The sequence below is a fragment of the Bactrocera latifrons genome, unplaced genomic scaffold (assembly GCF_001853355.1).
Source record: "Bactrocera latifrons isolate USDA-ARS-PBARC rearing strain unplaced genomic scaffold, ASM185335v1 scaffold_53, whole genome shotgun sequence".
NCBI lineage: Eukaryota > Metazoa > Arthropoda > Insecta > Diptera > Tephritidae > Bactrocera > Bactrocera latifrons.
Genome location: NW_017537190.1, coordinates 1070297 through 1091430, shown reverse-complemented (window position 1 = coordinate 1091430; position 21134 = coordinate 1070297). Strand labels below are relative to the sequence as shown.

The following is a 21134-nucleotide window of genomic DNA, read 5'->3' as shown; positions in this document are numbered from 1 at the left end:
TTTGGTGCACGATTTACGAGTTTGATTGGCGGCTACCTCAGATTTATGCTAGCTTTCATGTAAGCTATTTTTTCCCAATTTAAGCGTATCATTTGAAATTGGGACATTTGCACAATTCTCAAGCATTGTAGTCTCTCTTTTGAGTGTTTATAAATACTAAGTGTGACGGGCAAATAAAATAGCAGAAATACTAATAGCAAGCGTGTCCGGATAAATTAAACMGAAAGTCGGATTTTTCGAAAGGTTATTGGCTCATATTTGACAAAGAWTCTTTTTTTGTCAATTACTAAAGCGAAAGTGAAATGCAAATTAATAGAATTATTTATTAACAATGTAGTAATGGCCTTCTAATATATTAGCTTGTATGCATGATCAGATTAGAATGTAAACGTGTGACAAAGCATGGTCGCTCTTTTAAAGCAACTGCTCTATGCCAACCTGCGAGTGTATTTAGAAATTATTTTTTTACTTGCAAATATTCGCCAGCGATGCAGTTTAGATGTCAGATCAAAGATCGCAAGTGGACTATTATATTTAGGCCTTTGGGAGGCCATAGAAAAGAAGAACTCCTGTATTCGAACTTATAAATTAGCAAAACGCTTAGTAGACAATATAAATTTGCACAGAGGTGAAAATTACTTTCAGAAACAASTAGATACAAAATTTAGAAAAAATAAATTGAAGGCAGAAGCAAGCTCAAAATAATGTCCTATAATAATTTGAAATGATCAGTCTTCTTCTTTACTGGTGTAGAAACCGCTTACGCGGTTATAGTCGATTTAACAACAGCGTGCCAATCGTTTCTTCTTTTTTTGAGCCAAGTGCAGCCAGGTCCTTCTCCACATAATCTCTCCAACGAAGGGAAGGTCTTCCTCTTCCTCTGCTTCCCCCGGCATGTACTGCGCCGAAACTTTCAGAGCGGGAAAGTTTTCATCCATACACAGACTACATGGTCTAGCCAGCGCAAGCCAGCAACTATGTCAATGTCGTCGTATATCTCGTACAGCTCATCATTACATCGAATGTGATATTCGCTGTTGCCAAAGCGCAAAGGACCCTAAATCTTAAGCAGAACTTTTCTCTCGAAAACTCTTAAGGTCGACTCATCAGATGTTGTCATCTCCATGCCTCTGCACCATATAGCAGGACGGGTATTATGAGTGACTTATAGAGTTTGGTTTTTGTTTGTCGAGAGAGAACTTCACTTCTCCATTGCCTACTCAGTCTATAGTAGCACCTGTTGGCAAGAGTTATCCTGCGTTGGATTTCGAGGGTGATATTGTTGTTGCTCTTAATGCTGGTTTCAAGATAGACGAAATTATCTACGACTTCGAAGTTATGACTAACAACAGTGACGCGGGAGTCAAGTGCGACGACTGTTTGCTTGACGACAGTAGATATTTCGTCTTGCCCTCGTTCACTGCCAGACCCATTTGCTTCGCCTCCTTAGTCATTCCGGAGAAAGCAGAACTAACAGCGCGGTTGTTGAGGCCAATGACGTCAATATTATCGATATACGGCAGCAGCTGTACATTCCTCTTTTATAAGATTGTACCAGCTCGATTAAGTTCTGTAGTTCGAAGTAGATTGAAGAAGTCGCACAATAGGGAGTTGCCTTCTCTGAAACCTCGTTTGGAATCGAACGGCTCAGAGAGGTTCTTTTTGATCCTGCTCAACGTCMGCTTAGCAGTCGTAATTTTTCGGGGATACTAAATTCAGACATAGTGGCATAAAGGAAATCCCTAGATTTAGCGCATGGTGAATATCTGGCCAGTTGTTGATATTTCAGGTCTAAAGCCACGTCCAATCGGTGTACTTTAATCTTTCACATAATACACTCGATAGAACCTTATATACGTTGATGAGGAGGCTTCTAACACAGTAATTGGCGTAGATTGTGTGGTCTCCCTTTTGGTGGATTGAGCAGAACACTCTTAAATTCCAATCGTTGGACATGCTTTTGTCCCACCATTTTCTACAAAGAAGTTGATGCATGCTCTTATCAGTTCTTCCCCGCCGTGTTTGAAAAGCTCGGCCGGCAATCCGCTTTGTTGTTTTTCAGACGGATCATTGCTATTAGAACCCCTTCGTGGTCGAGCAATGGAACGTCTCTCCATCGCCATCGATTGGGGAATGGGGTTCGATATCGCCTGGTGTTATGCTTTCACTGCTTAAAATTGTTTCAAATCCAAAAATAATGCAAAGACTATTATTGTAATAGATGATTACAGTTAATAATCGAAGGACAGGTCGAAATTTTGAATTTTACTGGTCACATGTTTATCAGTTGCATGTTATTATACTTACTGGTTAAGTATTTTCTCCAAGCTTACAAGATATCATAAATTGKAGTTGCCTTAATCGTTAGTTCATCTTTTTTCTGGTCATGCCTGACGGAACTTGATTTATGAAGTTGTTACAATCAAAATGTTAGAAATAAAGCGGAAATATTCAGTCAATTCATAAGAGCTGTTGAACTCTTATCCCTCCAATGCCAAAACGACTATTTTCAAACATCGTTGAATTAGCTTTTTTGTTGTTGTCGTCACGAACAGAGTTGGATGGGCGACGATGGCACGAAGCAAGTTTCGTTTACTTCACGACCTTCACTGCATGCTTTTTGTCACTTAAATATTTGGTTTTCGTGATAAAGACTCGTCGGTAACATTTTCAACAATTCGGCAGCCGAAATTCCATTGGCATCCCAAAATTTCAAGCAAACGTGTTGTTAAATTTTTTTCCATGGTACAAATCGACAGACAAACTTTTCGCACAATAAACAAATAGCTTGCTAAACACACATTAGTTGACTTGTGGAGATCAAACTTCATGCTAACAAAAAAAAAAAAAGGTTCTACCTAAGCTGGGGAGAAAAGTAATGGACCAGTCCGAGTCAAATTTGTATAATATGGCCTTCTCTAAAACAAGATGTAATTTATTTTTTCTGAAACCCTACAACCTTAGCAAATAAATAAATTTTAATATGCGTGTGTAATGTCTACATAAGGTYAACTTTTGAATTAAATAAACCACATTGYCCACATTWRCATAGATATTGRACGCACACCTAATTTATTATACCAAGAACTATAATGCCACACCTAATATGGTAAACTTTTAGTAACATAATTATAATATTCATAATTTGTTTACGATTTCTTGCAGATGCAGCACCCACACAGTCACATGCGGCGAATACGGCATCTCAACATATTTCTGCTGCTGCTGCTTTACTTGTCACAAATCAAAGCTTGGCGACCATGTCCAGAGCTCAGTCCAGCATTGCGTTTACCCTGCAGGTGAGTCAGCCATCACTGTAGTCAATTTAACAATAGATGAACGCAGCTACATTAAGTTTGTATGTCTATATGCGTAGGTATGTATTTATATAGAATAACTTCATGAAAATCGAAGCCATGGAAAAACCTGCTATACGAGTATTCTAATCGCCRTGTGGTCATCAGCGATTTCCATGTTAATTTGAGCTAATGAAAAAGAGTTCTACCGAGAAATATACCAACCGACATATACATATATGGAGTGTATCAGCACTCCAGTTTGAAATGGAGAATTGATTTCCGCATTCGCCGCATATCGAATTTCAGTTCATATGTACATACTACACATGCGCCTATGCAACTCTGCAATCAAGCATTGYGCTTGTTTTACGTTTTTTATTCTTTTCTGTTTGCCCCCATGAACAAGCTTGCAAGCTGTTAATGTTATCAATTGATTTTAAATTCGTTTTGCTCTTTCCTCCGCAGGTGTAATGTGGTGCCATTCGCCTCGACGGGACAGCTCGGCGCGGTGGCGATGGACTGCGATCGTGTCGTCTTCCATGGTGAGGCACCGCAACTGCCGTATGGCGCGCCGATTGTCTCCTACTCGCAGCGCCACAGTGGTCAGCAAGTTTTGCCATCACAGGTGAGTCAAACGATGAGTGAGTGAGCGTTAAGATGTTTTGCCATAAAACTGTCCATCGGTATTGGAAATTAGTCGATACCACGTCAACTGAAACTACTGTCTATAAAGACCAACACATAATTATAGATGTACGAGGGAGGAACAATAACTACTTGCATGGCGCTACTATCACTATCATTTAGGGCATTACTTTATACGTTTACTTCAAAACCAAGCCGAACTCGTTGTGTTTTTTTAACCGTGCATCGAAGCCGGCAATTCACGATCTCGTACCGACAGATCCCTAATTAATGGCACGAAATAGCCGAGTTAGATAGTGGGCATGCCAAAAAAGGCGATTATTGAGTGACACCTATCAGAGATCAAGAAACAGTCGAAACAGTGGATTTAAAGAGGGGAATCTGCTCCGAAAAAGGGAAAGGAGCAAACTCTCTTATCAGCTGACCGATCAGTTGGTGACGTTCCAAGAAGATCCGAGGTTTTCGAGCCAAATTTTGTTCAGCGATGAGACCCATCTCTGGTATGTAAACGAGCAAAATTGCCACAGTTGGGACGAAGAGCAACCTGAAGAGATTCAAGACCTGCCATTTCACCAAAAAAAAGAAAAACAACGGTTTGGTTTGTGACCCATTGGAATCATCGGTACATATTTTTTTAAAAATGACACTGGTGAGAATGTAAGAGTCAATGGCGACCGTCATCGCGGCATGATAACCGACTATTTCATGCCTGAAATTGAATCTTGTAATTTCGGCGACATTTGKTTTCAACAAGACGACGCCACTTCGCACACATCGCKCCAATCAATGAATTTATTGAGAGAACACTTGGTTGAAYAGATGATTTCACATTACCACCATGATCGTGTGATATCACACCGTTACACACTTTTTCTTGAATCATTGAAAATTAGACTCAACGGATGGATCGTCTRAGACCTATCCCCGATAAATTTGAAGTTTCTGTGTTTTTTCTTTAAACAAGTTGGTAATCTTGAAATGAACGATTCATTATATGACCAATTCSACGACGAATTTATTCCAAGCATGGAAATTTAATTCGCCTACCAAAACTTTGAGAATAAAGCCGGTATCGCCACTAGAGAGTCCACTAGAGCAAGTCCCCAGAACACTTATTTTTSAGACAGTTTAAAAGAAGTTAGTCAATTACTGCGTATGTGTATCGAGCTAAAAAGGTAATTTCTTTGGAATCACCATATTTCCAAAAATTTCGATTTACTTGTGTAAACTTACGTACTTAACGGACCGCCCTCATATATGTTTTTGTATGCGTTCGTCTGTAACTCATAACTTGTCGGTTTAAATCATAACATTAAATCATTACAGGCCATCATTACAACAAATGTGGCTATTTAAACCTTTTGGCACAAAAAAAAACCTTTACTTTATCTCATTCGCTGTTGAAAATTCTTTGAACGCGGAAAAATTCCATCATTTTATGGAATCATAAATTGTCTTAAATTTTATAGTCAAGTCAACGAAAATTCGCAATAACCGCTGTACAATGGCGAAAATAATAAAAAATAAATTGGATAAAATTTGAAATTGTACTTGTGTACTTAAAAACTGGTTTTTTTCGCCGTTGCGATGCCGCCAGTAATATGGGAGCGTAGCAAAAGTGGCTAGTTTTCGAAAAAACAATGCAAAAATGCTGCAAGCTCAGTGCTGTACTTCCAGCGCGCACCATGCAAKTTTGATGCCAGTCAAGGTTAGACAAGCGTTGCCGGTTGATTTCATTTTATGCTTTTACATTGTGTTTTCTGGTGGGTTTAATGCTCCGCCAATAACTTCAACAATTAAGCCTTTCGATAAGCATGCTGTTACTGTTGTAGTTATGCTAAACGAGTGAAAAAAACATTAACTACGGCTATAGCAAAAATTCCTCTAGCATGAAAATGTCTTTACCTCAATTTGAAATTTTGTATATATAATATCTTACTGGTCCGATTTGAACATATTTTCTTTCATACGGACGGCATCACCTAGCCATGGTAGCCACTGTATTTTAATTCGCTGAACCATGTCAATGCCGTCGTATAACTCATACAGATCATTGTTCCTTTGACTGCGGTAAAAGAACACAGAACCACACACCTTAGAACCTTTACCCCGAAAACTGCTAATGCCGACACATCAAATGTTGTCATCGATCATGCCTCTCAACCATTTATCAGGACGGGAATGATAAGTCGAATTTGGTGTTTGTTCTTTAAAGAGGACTTCACTTCTCAATTGCCTACTCAATCCGAAGTAGCACCTGTTGGCAAGAGCTTTTCTGGTCTAGATTTCGAGGCTGACATTGTTGGTGATGTTAATGCTAGTTTTAAGATAGACGAAATTGTCTACGACTTCGAAGTTATKACTAATAACAGTGACGTGGGAGTCAAGTGCGAMGACTGTTTGTTTTGTCTTGCCGTCGTTCCCTACCAAATCCAATTTGCTTCGTTTCTTTCCAACCTGGAAGAAGCAGAACTAACGACACAGTKGTACATTCTTGTACATTCTTGATGATTGTACCTTCTCTATTMAGCTCTGCTGCTGAATTTATATACTCCAGTAGTATATTGAAGAAGTCGCACGATAGGAAGTCGCCTTATCTGAAACCTCGTTTTGTATCGAACGGCTTTCGGTGTTGCTCAACGTCAGTTTACACAGCCGTATGAATTTTGCGGGGATACCAAATTCCGACATCGTGGCATAAAGGCAGCTATCATTCGTGCAGTCGACAGCAGCTTTGAAAAGAGGTGGTGTATATCGATTCTCATTTCAAGCGTCTTTTCCAAGATTTTATGCATGGTGATTATCTGATCGGTTGTTGATTTGCCAGGACTAAAGCCACACTKATAGGATCCAATCAGTTTGCTGACAGTGGGCTTTAACCTTTCACATAGTAAGMGCGATTGAACTTTATATGCGWTGTTGAGGAGGCTTACCCCACTTTCTATGGATTRGGCAGAGCAAACTTAAATTCTAATTTACGGGCATACTTTCGTCCGACTATCAAYAAAGAAACTAATTCATGCTCCTTTTCAGTTCTTCGCCACCGTATTTGAGTGGCTCGACCGGCAATTCATCGGCCTCCGCCGTTCAAAATAGTGATTCTTTACTTTAAATATATTTTATGCATGGAGGTATCGATAATGAGAACGCAGAGTATACTAAAAGGCGTACTAAAATATGAAAAAGATACACTTTTTCATTTTGGACTTACCAACTGAACTCAATCTGGTATCGCAAACGCCAAAACTGATCTATGCGCATCTTCTGGGAATACCAGACTAACCTAACCTATGCCTGGACCAAATGAGACAACAGCAGCCTATTACATAGACGGGTATTCTTTAAGAACRTATTAGCTGGTCCGCCTTCTCCATCAAACGCATTCAACTCATGCTTCTGTCAATCTGAAGAAGTGCAGCTGGTAGCAGCTCATCCAAAATTTATGAAATTTGTAAATAATTCCACAAAGCAGTTCAAACAAATATCGGCCACTAATTATCCATCTATTTTGATAATAGCGTGTAGAAAAGAAAGCAGTCGAAGAAATTCCAGTGAACTGMTTAAAAAATTATTAGTTAAGACCATTTGTTTGTAATAATAATCACAATARCCGAATTGTCAAAGACGCCGCTCTTCTGCCACATACCACATACCCATATATGTATGTATGTGCTCGCAATTAAAGCATATCGAAAGCAAAAGTTTAGCAATTAAGATCGAGAGCAAAAATGATTACGCTGTTACGTGATTGGATGCACCGCTGAAGTTTATAACATGCCGCCATGTACTGTATACCTATACCTACATACACATATATTTATGATAACTCGTATGTGTGAGAGTAATTATGAAGATAAATGTACACTTTTACCATTTTACTAAGAGCTGGTGTAATTTACTGCAGCGTTTTCTCACATTCCAGTACATGATATAGTACACATATATGCTTTGCGATACTTTATGTACTTGTATGAATAAACTCGTTGGTATGCTGTAGCATGTCGCTCATGCAAACACATCTGCTTTATTGCACTTTCACTGATGGCCCAACGTTAAATCGGCGGCGACAAGCAAACGCCAAAAAATCTGATGGCAAATAAGAAATCTCAACGAGGCATATATATACTCGTATACACATATAAGTGTGTTGCCACATCTCAAGGCAACACAAAAAGTAATAAGAAAACGTAGATCTCGTAGCAGTGATCGATTCTCCATTCAACGCCAACGCGAGCTCTAGCCATTTACTCACTTTATCAGCCAATTAAGTCAATTGCAGAAGTGCGGCCGAAGAATCGGTAATTGTGCGAGTGCCGAAGAAAGTTTCAATGTACTGGTAGTTTGGTAACAGTGAATAATTTCTACAAATTATTGGCAACTACACGCATATGAAAATATTTTTAAAAAAGTGTATGTGTGTGTGTGTGTGTGTGTACAGCCTCTGACACAAAATTCAGTTATGTCTCGCAATGTTGTTAGTGTCACTTAAAATCTACTATTCTCATTGTTTGCTGAATTTTGTTGTTCCTATTGTAGCTCACTCTATTTGGAACGCATGCAAAATATTGCCATGCGGAATCTGTGTAGAAAGTGAATTTCGCTGCGAAATCTTCAAATTTTTCGTTGGCATTATATACCAAATATTTYCGTTATTGTTGTTGTGCTAATTATTATTGTTTTTGCAGTGTCGTCTGGCTCATTAGCTGTTGTTAGCTTTGCATTGGAAATTAGCGGAGGCGTTGCTCAATGTTGACAACAAAATGCTTTGTGATTTTATGCTTTTGTTATTGTTGCTACTRTTGTATATACATATATGAGAAAAAAATATATATATATAGTATATGAATATGCATATATAATTTCCTGCACGTAGCCGTGTCTTGGCGTGTGACAATAATTTTCCAACTTCTTTGTTGCCGGTGAGTTCAAAAACTCTCAACAAATGTGAAGTATGTCATCTTTTGCATAAAAACCTTAATAAATATTCTGCCCGTGGCGCATTCCACGCCAAACCGTACAATAGTCCGAATTATACATATTTCTAAGGAGGGCAAAATAATTTATAATTGTCCAAGAAAGTGAAATAAGCTGGTTGTCAACAACTATGTGAGTCTATATACTCTTCGTAGTTTGCACTTGGATAATCACACATACCAAATTTCATAAAGATATCTCGCCAAATGAAAAAGTTTTCCATACAAGCACTTTATTTCGATCGATCCTTATGTATGGTATTAGCTACAATGATCCGAGATCGGTCATTCCGACAAATGAGTACCTTCTTGATGAAAAAAGGACGGGTGCAAAATTTCAGATCGATATCTCAAAAACTGAGAAACAAGTATATACTCACGGACGAACAGACGGCTATGGTTAAATCATCGTGACAGACCTAAAATACCCTGTTCAGGGTTAGGAAACACTTTAATTTCGATTGTACCAAAGCTATGATACCCCCACAACATATCTTTCACTATAGTCTTCATCTACATAGGTTTTGCACGGTCAGTGTGAATGGTAGCTATATGATTCGTTCTAAACAAAATCCATGTAAAATTTCATGGAGAACCTTGTTAAATAAAAAGGTTTTCCATACAAGAACTTGATTTTTATCTTTTAGTTTGTTTGGCTTAGTGGACCGATATCAACGGTTCTGACAAATAAGCTGCTCTTAGGGGAGAAAATGATTTCAGATCGATATCTAGCTGGCGAAGTTAACGTTTCTTTTTATTTGTACCAAGCTTAGCATGATACGAATCTATTTACTGATTCCGTCAATAAAAGACTTGAATATCTCGAAACAGAAGCATTATAATAGGTGTTCCAAGTGGTGGTACATTTTTCAATAGCCTGTTTTTGACAGATCACGCGTGAGTCGTGGCAAGCTGTCATGTTATTTTTGTTCAGTATTGTTTGGCATTTCATCGTGGAAAGATTTACATGAATGCCTGAACAACGTTTACAAATCATTCAACTTTATTACGAAAGTTCACGTTCTGTAAAGATGTAAAGATCGTGTTTTGCGCACTTCGCTCAACTTATGGTCCACATAATTGACCGACCGAGCGTACCATTCGCAAAAGCATCACCCATCGTGAGACCCAGCATTTATTATTGGATAACATTCGAATGAATAGACCACGTTTAGCACGCAATGAAGAAAATATGGTAGCCGTAGCTGAATATATACACGAAGAGAAAGTGGAGATTTTAAGGCGAGATCTTAAATTGAAAGCATTTTTGTGCAACTTCAGTTCTCGCTCGACCTTCCCAAGCGACATCGCTTCGCTCTGAGCTCTTGAAAAGTTCCAAGAAGATCCGACGCTTTCGAGCCAAATTTTGTTCAGTGATGAGACACTCTCACTCAATGGGTATGTAAACAAGTAAAATTGCCGTATTTGGAACTAAGAGCAACTTGAAGAAATTCAATAGCTTTCATTTCATTCAGAAAAATAACGGTTTAGTGTGGTTTGTGAGTTTACCATCGGTCCATATATCTTCAAAAATGAAAATAACCTTTTTAAAGCCTGAAATTGAAGCTTGTGATATCGGCGACATTTGTTTCAACAAGACGGTACCTCTTCCCAGACATCGATGTATTTATTAAGAGAACTCTACCTAGGGCAGAAGTGAATACCAAAGAAAGTTCTTTCGAATGATAATAAACATTAACCATTAATTTGAACTTTTTGTGTTTTTCTTTAAAAAAAAATAGAGAACCTCGAAATGGATCACATGTTTCGGTGCATCGAAATCTTAGAGTAAAATATTGGCTAAACCACAAGATTTTTCTAGCAACAAAAATACATGTTAACGTATTTTTAAAAGAAATGTTGATTACCTCTTTGAAATGTGGCTCATTTGAAGTCAATGTCAGCCATCCAAAGAATAATAATACAGTCTTAAACAAATTACTAGAGGGATCAGCGCTGCTTGAGGCAGATTTTAAGACCCACATGCAAAGATTTTGATAGGCATTCCACTAAAACGAGCTTCATACTCGTATCATTTATTTTAAATCAAAATTAGTATTTGAGTAAAACCATGAGAGATATTGAGAGCATCTGTTATCACTCTAAAACTCTCACAATGATTTCTTCATACAATTTTCCATCAATAGAGGTAGATCCGCATAAGGTGTGAGCCCTTTTTATATAAAACGGCACTTCTTTAAATTAAATTTTATGAGAAAAAGTTTTTTTTTGCTATTTAAGCAAATAAATAATACTAGCAGCCTTCGATTCGTTGAACAGTTACGTATTTTAAACTTAAGCGTAGCAATTTGACAAATACTTTAGAAAAGGTATAATAAAAAGGGATAGAACGTCACTTGAATGAGGTATTCACGTAATTTATATCTACTAAAATCAACTAGATAACTTTGTTGTAACGATCACATGTAAATTTAGTAAAAAGCATGTCGAATCAAAGACGACTCCTGAAAATTAACGAACGAGGAAAACTTCAGTTTATTTAAATGAAATATTGGAAACTAACGATTCGAAAGCAAAATGCTATGGCTTAAAGCTTTTACCTAAAAATTTCAACAACATTAATTAACCAAAAATTTATTTATTTTATTTCCCACAGAGCTTTGGCACACTAAAATTACCCATTGAAGAGTTGGATCTTTCGAACAATCTGATACGCCGCATACCAGAGAAATCTTTTCTCGGCCTCAAAGAGTCACTCACCGAGTTACGCTTGGCGAATAATCTACTGGGCGACAGTCTGAATCCGATATTTTCCACCGCCGAATTTCATCCGCTGAAAAATCTGAAAACGCTCGACCTATCCGGCAACAAAATCAAATCAATCGAAGAGGGTCTGCTTAAAGGCTGCGCCGACTTGAAGGTAAATGAACTGTAATTTCACTAATGTGAACACTTACATGCATACATAATTGCTATGTTTACAAATGCCTGTATTTATTATTTACGTAACCAAACGTGTTAACAAGCAACGCACACATTTAGTTGCATCACATACTCACCTATTTATTTAGGTGCAATTATACGTATGGATATGCGAGTATAATGTCTGTGTGTGCGAATTTATAAAAGTAATTGCAGCAAAAAGTCGCTTGCACATTCCATACACATTGTTTGCGCAAAAGCTGATGAACTGTCCATGCACACGATTCGCACATTTGTACATATATTATATATGTACGCACGTATATATGTATGTATGTAATTGGGGCTTAAGTGTCGTCGGCAAATAGCTGATTGGTCAGTTCATTGGTTGGCATATGGATAAATAGCTACAACTTTGGTGTATGCAGGTGCAATATTAAGTAGTATCTTTCCTTTAAGTGCAGACGTGTCTTGGCGCAGTCGCCGCGTTCGTTTACGATACATGCAATAAAACCACTTAACTGCAGACCTAAGTAATGCTTGTAATGCTTTTTAATTTAAATACTTGTAGCGGTTCAACAGGTCGACTCAACTTGTATTGGTCGTCTTCGATTCGCCACTTGTCTGCGCGCTATGTCTGTGCTTTGCTTTCTAGTCACGTGGATATCTCATTAAGCAGGTGTAAACACACCCCTCCCCTCTTTCTTATTTGATTATGCCAGTCGATTTGATTTATACCAGTTGCTCATTCGATTCGCCATTCTACATGGTTTTTTTGAATCAAAACTTATTGATAAATAAATGCATTATCCACTTAAGTAATATTAAAAGAAAACCGATTAGCTTTGGATTTTGTAGTCACAAGCTCACTTTCAATAAGTAGAATTAGACTGTTATTCTTTCTAATACAAATCTTCGCTGAGATCATAATAGAATTTTCTGAGATAACGCTAGAAAGATTTGGTGGTGAGTCTCTTGACTATTTTTCTAGCTCAACTAATTTTACAGTAATTTAAAGGTGAAAATAGTTATCGTTTGGTTGAAGAGTTACATGGGTTTACTCGGTTAAAAAGCAACCTTTTCCTATAATTTTTTCTCATATAAAAAATTGAATATTCTATTAGAACTTTTTATTGTTACAAACATACACTATTACAAAGAAATTATGAATTTTTTGGAAAAAAATATTTTAAACTCCACCATTGCGACTCCTTGGAAAAAAGATGCGGCCGCGTTGGCATGATAAATCCTTACAAAATCATCTAAAGTGAAAAAATACGTGTTCTAGTAAAAACTTTAATTTTATATTTGGACGAAAGAAAAAACTAAAAATTGGATTTTTGGCAGACACTTTTCCAAAAAAGAWATTAAAATTTCGTGACATTTTTTTTTTCAAGTAGTTGTAATCGAAAAAAAAATCCTTCGTCCAAGGCTTTAAGAATTATGTGTCAAAGACCTTAAATTTCATGAAGATCAGTTGAGTAGTTCTCGACAAAGTTAAGTATTCGAGAAATCGTGTCGACTTCGAAAACACAGTTTCGAGAAAAACGCGTCTGAAGACGGCGCACTTAGCCTAACTGGCCTCAAGCGCACAAGTTCTCAAGGCTGTATCTCCGAAACTATTACTCAGATAAACTTGAACATTTACGACAATATTCTAGAAGTGTTGTAGAATTTAATAAAAATTAGATTTTTACCCATGTAACCCCTTAAAAAAATAGTTAGTTGTAATTAAAATATTCTAAGTTACTACGCAAAATACAATTTTGAGAAAAATGTGTTTAAAGTCTTACATGCGGAGCTGACTGACTCAAAGTCTTCGACACTACAGGTTATTGAAGAATTTAAGTCTTTTTAGAATGAGAAAAACTTGAATTTGTGTTCTCGAGTGTTTTGAGAATTCCTTAAAATTTTTTAATGTTTTTAATTTTATTTTTAGGACTTCTATGTGGATCGTAATTGTCTATCTGCCGTTCCATCGAACTCGCTCAATGGACCAAATGCGCTGCGACTTCTTTCTTTGCGTCATAATCACATAAGTAAGTCAAAGATAAAAGTTATTTGACTGTATATACCGTTACTCGGATTATTGCATAATGAGCTCAAGTGTAGATAGATCATTAGGTGACACGATAAATTAGTATTTCTTTTTCAGTTGAGTTTTAAGTTTATAATTTTATAATAAAAGAGCGAAGTTACGACGTTTCTTCGTACCACTAAAACCAACATAATGCTATTGAAGCCAAAATTATATTAGCACGTTTTTTTTTTTTTAATAATATTATTCCAACTACATATTGCGGATCTCAATCTAAAATGTGTTCCCATATTTCTGACAATTTGTGATAAAATCTCAGGCGCCAATAAAATTTGTGCAGTTTATGGACCCGATACAGTTTCCATTTCCAGCGCACAACGATGGTTTCAACGTTTTCGTTCTGGTGTCGAGGTGGTCGAAGATGCGGCACGCTCCGGAAAGCCTGTCGTCGAAAATTGCGATAAAATCGCTGAATTGGTCGAAAGAGATCGGCATAGTAGCAGCCGTAACATCGGTCAAGAGCTGGGCATGAGTCATCTAAAAAAGTTTATGAACAATTGAAAATTCAATAAAAATATCGCAAGAAATACCGCACGACTTTTTTGACAAGCTAATATATTCGGATATGTTCATGATTTGACCGGTTAACCAGATTTCACATATGATTTTTTTGTTTAGGGTTATCGGACTATGTGTTTTTTTTTTTGTTTTTGCGATATATATACTAATTCTTCTTGTAGCAACAACATTTCTCACATGCCTCTGGAATGCAATTCCTATAACACCAATATCCTTGCTTTTGAATATATAGTATGCGGCTTCTTATAACCTATTAAAGAGGTTGCTTGCGTTAATCCAAAAGATTCTGCTTTTCTTCTGTTTGGTAACAATCTTCATCGAGTAATGCTTCGTACTGCTCATTTTCAAACTTTTTTGAGCGACCGGACGTTCGTCGCCTGCCAAGCCACTTTTAAATTGTCCAAAACCTTTCAACACGTTGACTCAGCTAGAGTATGTTCACCATAAACTTCCACTAAGATAAAAAAAAACTTTCGGCTGCGACTTTATTCATCATTAACTAAACTCCCCGTTGAAAAATTTTTTCCACAAGTCCAAACCTGTGAGAATACTACACTCCGGGCTTCTGGATGTCTCCCATCGAACTCCTACATTATGAGGTCCGTCTGCTGCAGTTAAGGAGCATAATGAGCTTCTCTCCAAGCAGTTATTACTGGGGTGTTTTTGTAGAAATTATCGCCTTCTAACATCAAGAGGTAATCGACTTCGGACGCAACTTACTTTCGACAAGCACTGACCTCCATTCACAGTGCAACTATCAACTTACTCACCGACTGTCTTTCAGTGAATGGTTTCCTTGGAGTCAAACCACCACCCACTATAGACGAAGAGCTCGAGTTGCCGAGAGAAAGGAGAGTGACCTTTGCGCAGCTTCGTTCTTAATACTGTTGCAGTTTAAACTCCTACTTATCAAGTATATACCTCGATATATCCAATATATGTTCTGTATGCAATGAGTCTCGGCATAACATTGGCCACCTCTTTGCATTTCCCCACCAACCCCACTCATCTGACACCCCTCTGCCTTAGGTCAGACCCCGTCCAAACAGCACGTTTCTTGGGCCTTCCGTTGGATGATGTCGACGGCAACTTAACTAATGATTACCATCATAACGGGGCTTAGGTACTCGTAAAAACAACAAAAACAACTTCCATTGCTAGTTCGGAATATTGGAAAAATGGAATAATAATCAAGTTATGTCATCTCTTAGCAAACTACATGAATATAGTTATGGGCTGAATAGTAAAGCATCCGGAAGCATCAGTAGTTCGATGCTTTGTTTAGATTTTTCCATAGCTGAACCATATAAAATTAAAGTTTCGTCAATTTAATCAGTATGTAGATTTATAATACGATATTGAAATTTGTTCCTATGAATAGTGCCTTCCTCTCGGTTGTCAATAGTCCCATAACCGCCTTAATTATACAATTTTCAGATTACTATATCTTAATTACAGACCACTCAAGACTACTTAGCCAATTGCAATAAATCATACGTATTTACATACAAGCAACAAAAGTATTTATGAATATGCATAGGTTACCAAGAATGAGTAATCATAATTACCATTTGCCAATTACCATGAAACACTTGAAAAATTATTACGTTTTAATATTTTTTTTCTTTTCTTTACTGCATTTTGCTTGATTTCCTATTCTGGCGAACAACATTACCAACGCTGTCATAATAATAATAACACCAACAACAACACAATCATAAATAGCAATACTCCGTTATGAAGCATTCATCGCGCAACCCGAACTGGAAATCGTCGATCTGCGCCACAACGAAATCAAAACGATCGAGGGTCTGGCATTTCAAGGTTTACGAGCCATACGAGAAATCAAATTGGCCGGAAATCGCATTACCAATTTGAATAGTGACGTTTTCGAGCTTATACCCACTTTGCAGAAACTAGATCTGTCCGAAAATTTCATACCACAATTCCCAACTGTATCGCTGGCAGCGATCGGAAATCTAAAATCACTGAATTTGTCCTCGAACATGTTGCAGGTGTGTTGTGCGCCAAGAATATGAAATTCAAATTATGCAAATTATTGAATTATTAATTTACCTTTGGTATTTCCCCACCCCACCCAGCGATTAGATTATACGCACATGCAGGTGGTTAAGGCCTTGGAGGTATTGGATTTGAGTCGCAATGGCATTACCACCATACCGCCGGGCACATTCCGCGATCTGACCGAACTCAAATATCTCGACTTGAGCTTGAATTCGCTACGAACTGTAAGTATTTGTGTGAACCCTTTTTTTGAAATGAAAAATAGCTATGAATACTCACACTCTTCCCAATATTTCAGATTGAAGACGATGCGCTGGAGGGTCTGGATAACCTGCAAACTCTCGTCATACGCGATAATAACATCTTACTAGTACCGGGTAGCGCTTTGGGACGCCTGCCGAGTTTGACCACCTTGCATTTGGACTTTAATCGTGTTGCTGCCTTGTCAAGTGAGATTTTGAGTTCCATTCAAGCAGAGGATATCACATCCTTAACACTAGCGCGCAATGTCATACGCGAACTACCGACTGGCAGTTTCCAAACATTCGCTAATCTACGTATGCTCGATCTCTCCGGCAATTCGTTGGCCGTCATTAGCGCAGACATATTCTTGGGTTTGGATCAATCACTGAATGAGCTGAAACTATCACAGAACCGCATTACTGGCTTGGGCGCAACGCCGCTTGCCTTAACCGAACTGCGCAGTCTCGACCTGAGCGGCAACAACCTCGCCGACTTGCCACGCAATATCTTCCAGGGTTTGGAGAACTTGCAGTATCTCAATCTCAGCGGTAATCACCATTTATCTCCTTTACCGGCCGCACTTATACGACCGCTTTCGCATCTGCAAGTCATCGATTTGAGTAACTGCGCACTCAAGCAAATGTCGGGTGATCTGTTTGCCACACTACAAGACCTCAAGCACATCTACCTGCATGACAATAATTTACAGGAAATTAACGATGGCACTTTTGTCGATCTTTGGAATATCACATCAATCGATTTGTCAAATAATCAAATCACTTCCATCAGACCGCTCGCTTTCGTGAATGTGATGCACATCAAGCGACTCAATCTGCGCGACAATCAGTTGTCGGCTTTCAAGGGCGAATTCTTCAACACAGGCACTGGTTTGGAGGAACTCGATATTTCAAATAATCACCTCACTTATCTTTTCCCTTCTTCTTTCCGCATACATCCGCGTTTGCGTGAAATCAAAGCGGCCAATAATAAATTCAGTTTCTTCCCCGCCGAACTCATTTCGTCGCTGCAATATCTGGAGTACGTCGACCTATCACACAACCAACTCAAATCGATAGAGGAGTTGGATTTCGCGCGTCTGCCGCGACTACGTGCGCTGCTCGTCGCTTACAATCAACTGGACATGCTCAGTGAGATGGCGTTCCACAACTCGACTCAACTGCAAATTGTCGATTTGTCTTACAACAATTTGGATCGCATCGGCGAACGCACCTTCGAAGGTTTAGTGCGTCTGGAGTTGCTCAATCTCGAGGGTAATCAACTGACTGAACTCTCCGATTTGATATTTGAGCGTTCGAAGTTGCAAATGCTCGAAAATATAAACTTGGCTAAGAACAAATTCGATTATGCACCACTTAATGCACTGCAACGTCAATATTTCTTCGTCTCTTCGGTAAATTTGAGTCAAAATAAAATACGCGCTATACCTGCTGATGACAGTATTATGGTAAATATCAAGGATCTTGACTTATCATACAACCCGCTAAGCGAAGGTGCTGTGCGCAACATACTCAACGAGCCGAAAACTGTGCGCGCACTTAACTTAGCCGGCACTGGCATTGCTCATCTTGAGCCACTGGAGACGCCATTCTTACAGTATTTGAATCTCTCGCATAATAACCTCAAAGCCATCAATGCTGATATCTTTCAACGCACAACCCTACTTGAAACGCTGGATCTGTCAGACAATCACTTAGAGAGCCTAAACGAATTGGCAGCTGCTTGGCCAAAACTGCAATCACTACACACTTTGGATCTTTCGAATAACAGCTTTGAGGTTATCTCACAAGATAATTTCGAAAACTTAGACATGTTACGTGTGTTGCGTCTGAAAAGCTTGCCGCACGTTAATCGCATCGAGAAGAACGCTTTCAAACATATGCCAAATTTAGAGAAGCTCGAGGCATACAATCTACCCTTGTTAGGCTACCTCGACGTCCAAGGTATACTCGAGCTGCTGCCTGGGCTTGAAGACATCGATTTAGAAGTGAAAGATTCAACTTTAGGTACCGAGCAGATACAACCGGCTAAGCATCCACGACTTAAAACTATCGGTATACGCGGTGAACGTCTGAAGACTATCTCCTCCGGCACGCTGGCCGGCTTGAAAAGCAGTGATCTCACCATCAAACTACAAAACACATCGCTTACGACGCTGCCACCAGCTTTGTTGTTCCCTGTACCACGCTCGTCACACCTAAACCTCGACATCACCGGTTCCAAAGTCACCGTGTTGGTGCCACAATTCCTTACCGCACTCGAGGATCGCCGCACCAGTTTGCAACTGAAAGGACTCGCCACAAATCCCATACACTGTGACTGTAATGCACGTGCCCTGCGCCGCTGGTTACCCAATTCACATATGACCGATGTAGAATGTCAGTCGCCTGCCTTCCTCGAGGGTAAAAAGCTCATCGAAGTCGGCGATGACGAATTGACGTGTGATCCACGACGCATGACTTCCACAACGGCGCGCAGCACCTCCCAACATATGTTGAAATCATCGTCGCGTCTCGTCACACGCCCCACCACCACCACCACCGAGGAACCAATGATCATCTGGAGCTTGGAGCCCACACAAGCTCCACCGATGAAAATCAAAACCAAAGCCCCACTCATGAAGGCCCCCATTATGAGTAACGACGACACACTTATTATCGGTATTGTTGGCGGCGTCGTGGCCTTCATAGCCATACTTATCATCATCATCTGCATTGTACGTTTGCGCATGAGCAATGTGGAGTATCACCAAGGACCGGCCATGATCGGTATACCGCCAATGCCAATGGGTCCCGGTAGTGTGCCAATAAATTTCAAGGGTGCCCCCACCGCGCTCTATGCCGTTCCACCATACGCTGCACAAAGTTATGCGACTCTACCACATAAAGCACCGTCCATACACCAATCCACACAGAATCTGTCGCAGCGCGCCGCCACACAAAATGGCCAGAACTCATACTCGACTATGTCGCGCATGTCGTACTTCGGTGGCACGCAACAACAGGCCTCACCGCAGTCCAATGGTCAACAGCCATACATTATCTATTCGGATGACAAAGTCTATAGATAAGGTACAAACGGGGTCACTGTGGCGATGCAAGCAATTTAACTTGGTGTTCAATCAGTGCTGGGTGGTGTGACTGCCGACAGCATACATACATATAAATATTATATATATATACATGTATATGTACTTTCAGTCAGTTGTGTAACATTTACGCAACGTGTTTATAATATTTTGTTTTCTTTTATTTGATTTTGTTTTTTTCATTACAATTTTGATTTCTTTAGCATTTTTTTTTTATGAAAAGCAAATATTCACATTTAAGCGTGCGCAAGTTTTAAGCTTGCTCCCTAGAGTTTAAGTTATTATTATTATTATCACGGTAGTCTTAAGGAGGAATGTTGGATCGAGTGTATAATATGTATGAACATATAAATATATGTATCTAACGTTAAAAAATTAATGTCAGTTTTTTGTCTATTATTTATAGTCAATTTATAATAAAATACAGGGTGGTTTGAATGAAAACAAAAGTGATTCTCACCCATATTTAGGAACTTATTTAGTGATAAATAAGAAACTGATTTATGTGGCTGTCTTGAATGCCATTAAAACCGTAGATTCAGATCCTGTAGTTTTCCACATATTATATTTAATCACATTATTTAAACTTTTACAGCTGTTGTCACTGACACAGCAACAGCTGAGTAAAACAAATGCACGTTATGAACCACCCTATACACATTTAATTCATTATTCAAGACTAAATAAATATTTATATGAAATTATACCGTTATAGCGAATATTATAATAGCTCTCAAAGTAAGTGAAGTATAATAAATATAGTGTTTGTTCTTTAATATATTTAATGTGTAATATTTAAATCCGTTGATTATATTGTTTAAAGAGTCGCGTGAAGATATAACTGATACAATTGTAAATAGTTCAAAGTTGCTATATTGAGCAGTACACGTACATTTTCAAAACTTACAGTTAATTCCCTCTTTTCTAGCGAGATTGTGAAACTTCAATTTAGGGAATTACAATAATGCAGAGTGAATCAATTATTTTTTCTAAGTATATTAAATATGAAATATCTTAAATTAAGTGATCGCTGTATAGTAAATAACTAATATTTAAAATAAATAAAAATAAAAACACCAAAATTTTAGTATTTATTTTATATTATTATTTTGATTTGGACTTTCAACTACGAAATTATATCCAGTTATTTCTTCTATTTGTTTTATGAGTGCTGAAGTTATTACACAAAATGAAAGGCATTTCGAGTTTTAATATAAAATCCAGTAAAAACATTTATATAAACCAATCTTTTTTCTTAATTGGCATAAACACCGCTGCACGATTTTAGCAGAGTTTACAACAGCACGCCAGTTGTTCTTCCTTTTCGATGCCCAGCGCCAATT

The 21134-nt window shown here is 38.3% G+C and overlaps 1 protein-coding gene across 1 annotated transcript in view; it reads left to right on the top strand.

The window, feature by feature from the left end:
• Positions 1–20873, top strand: part of LOC108974140 (chaoptin) — a gene marked incomplete in the record, with an annotated part of 47149 nt that extends 26276 nt beyond the window's left edge. The window contains 7 exon segments of the mRNA XM_018941805.1: positions 3166–3299; positions 3765–3924; positions 11535–11798; positions 13740–13839; positions 16143–16432; positions 16520–16666; positions 16741–20873. Of these exon segments, the coding sequence (XP_018797350.1) occupies positions 3166–3299; positions 3765–3924; positions 11535–11798; positions 13740–13839; positions 16143–16432; positions 16520–16666; positions 16741–19773 (4128 nt within the window).
• Positions 20874–21134: the final 261 nt, after the last annotated feature.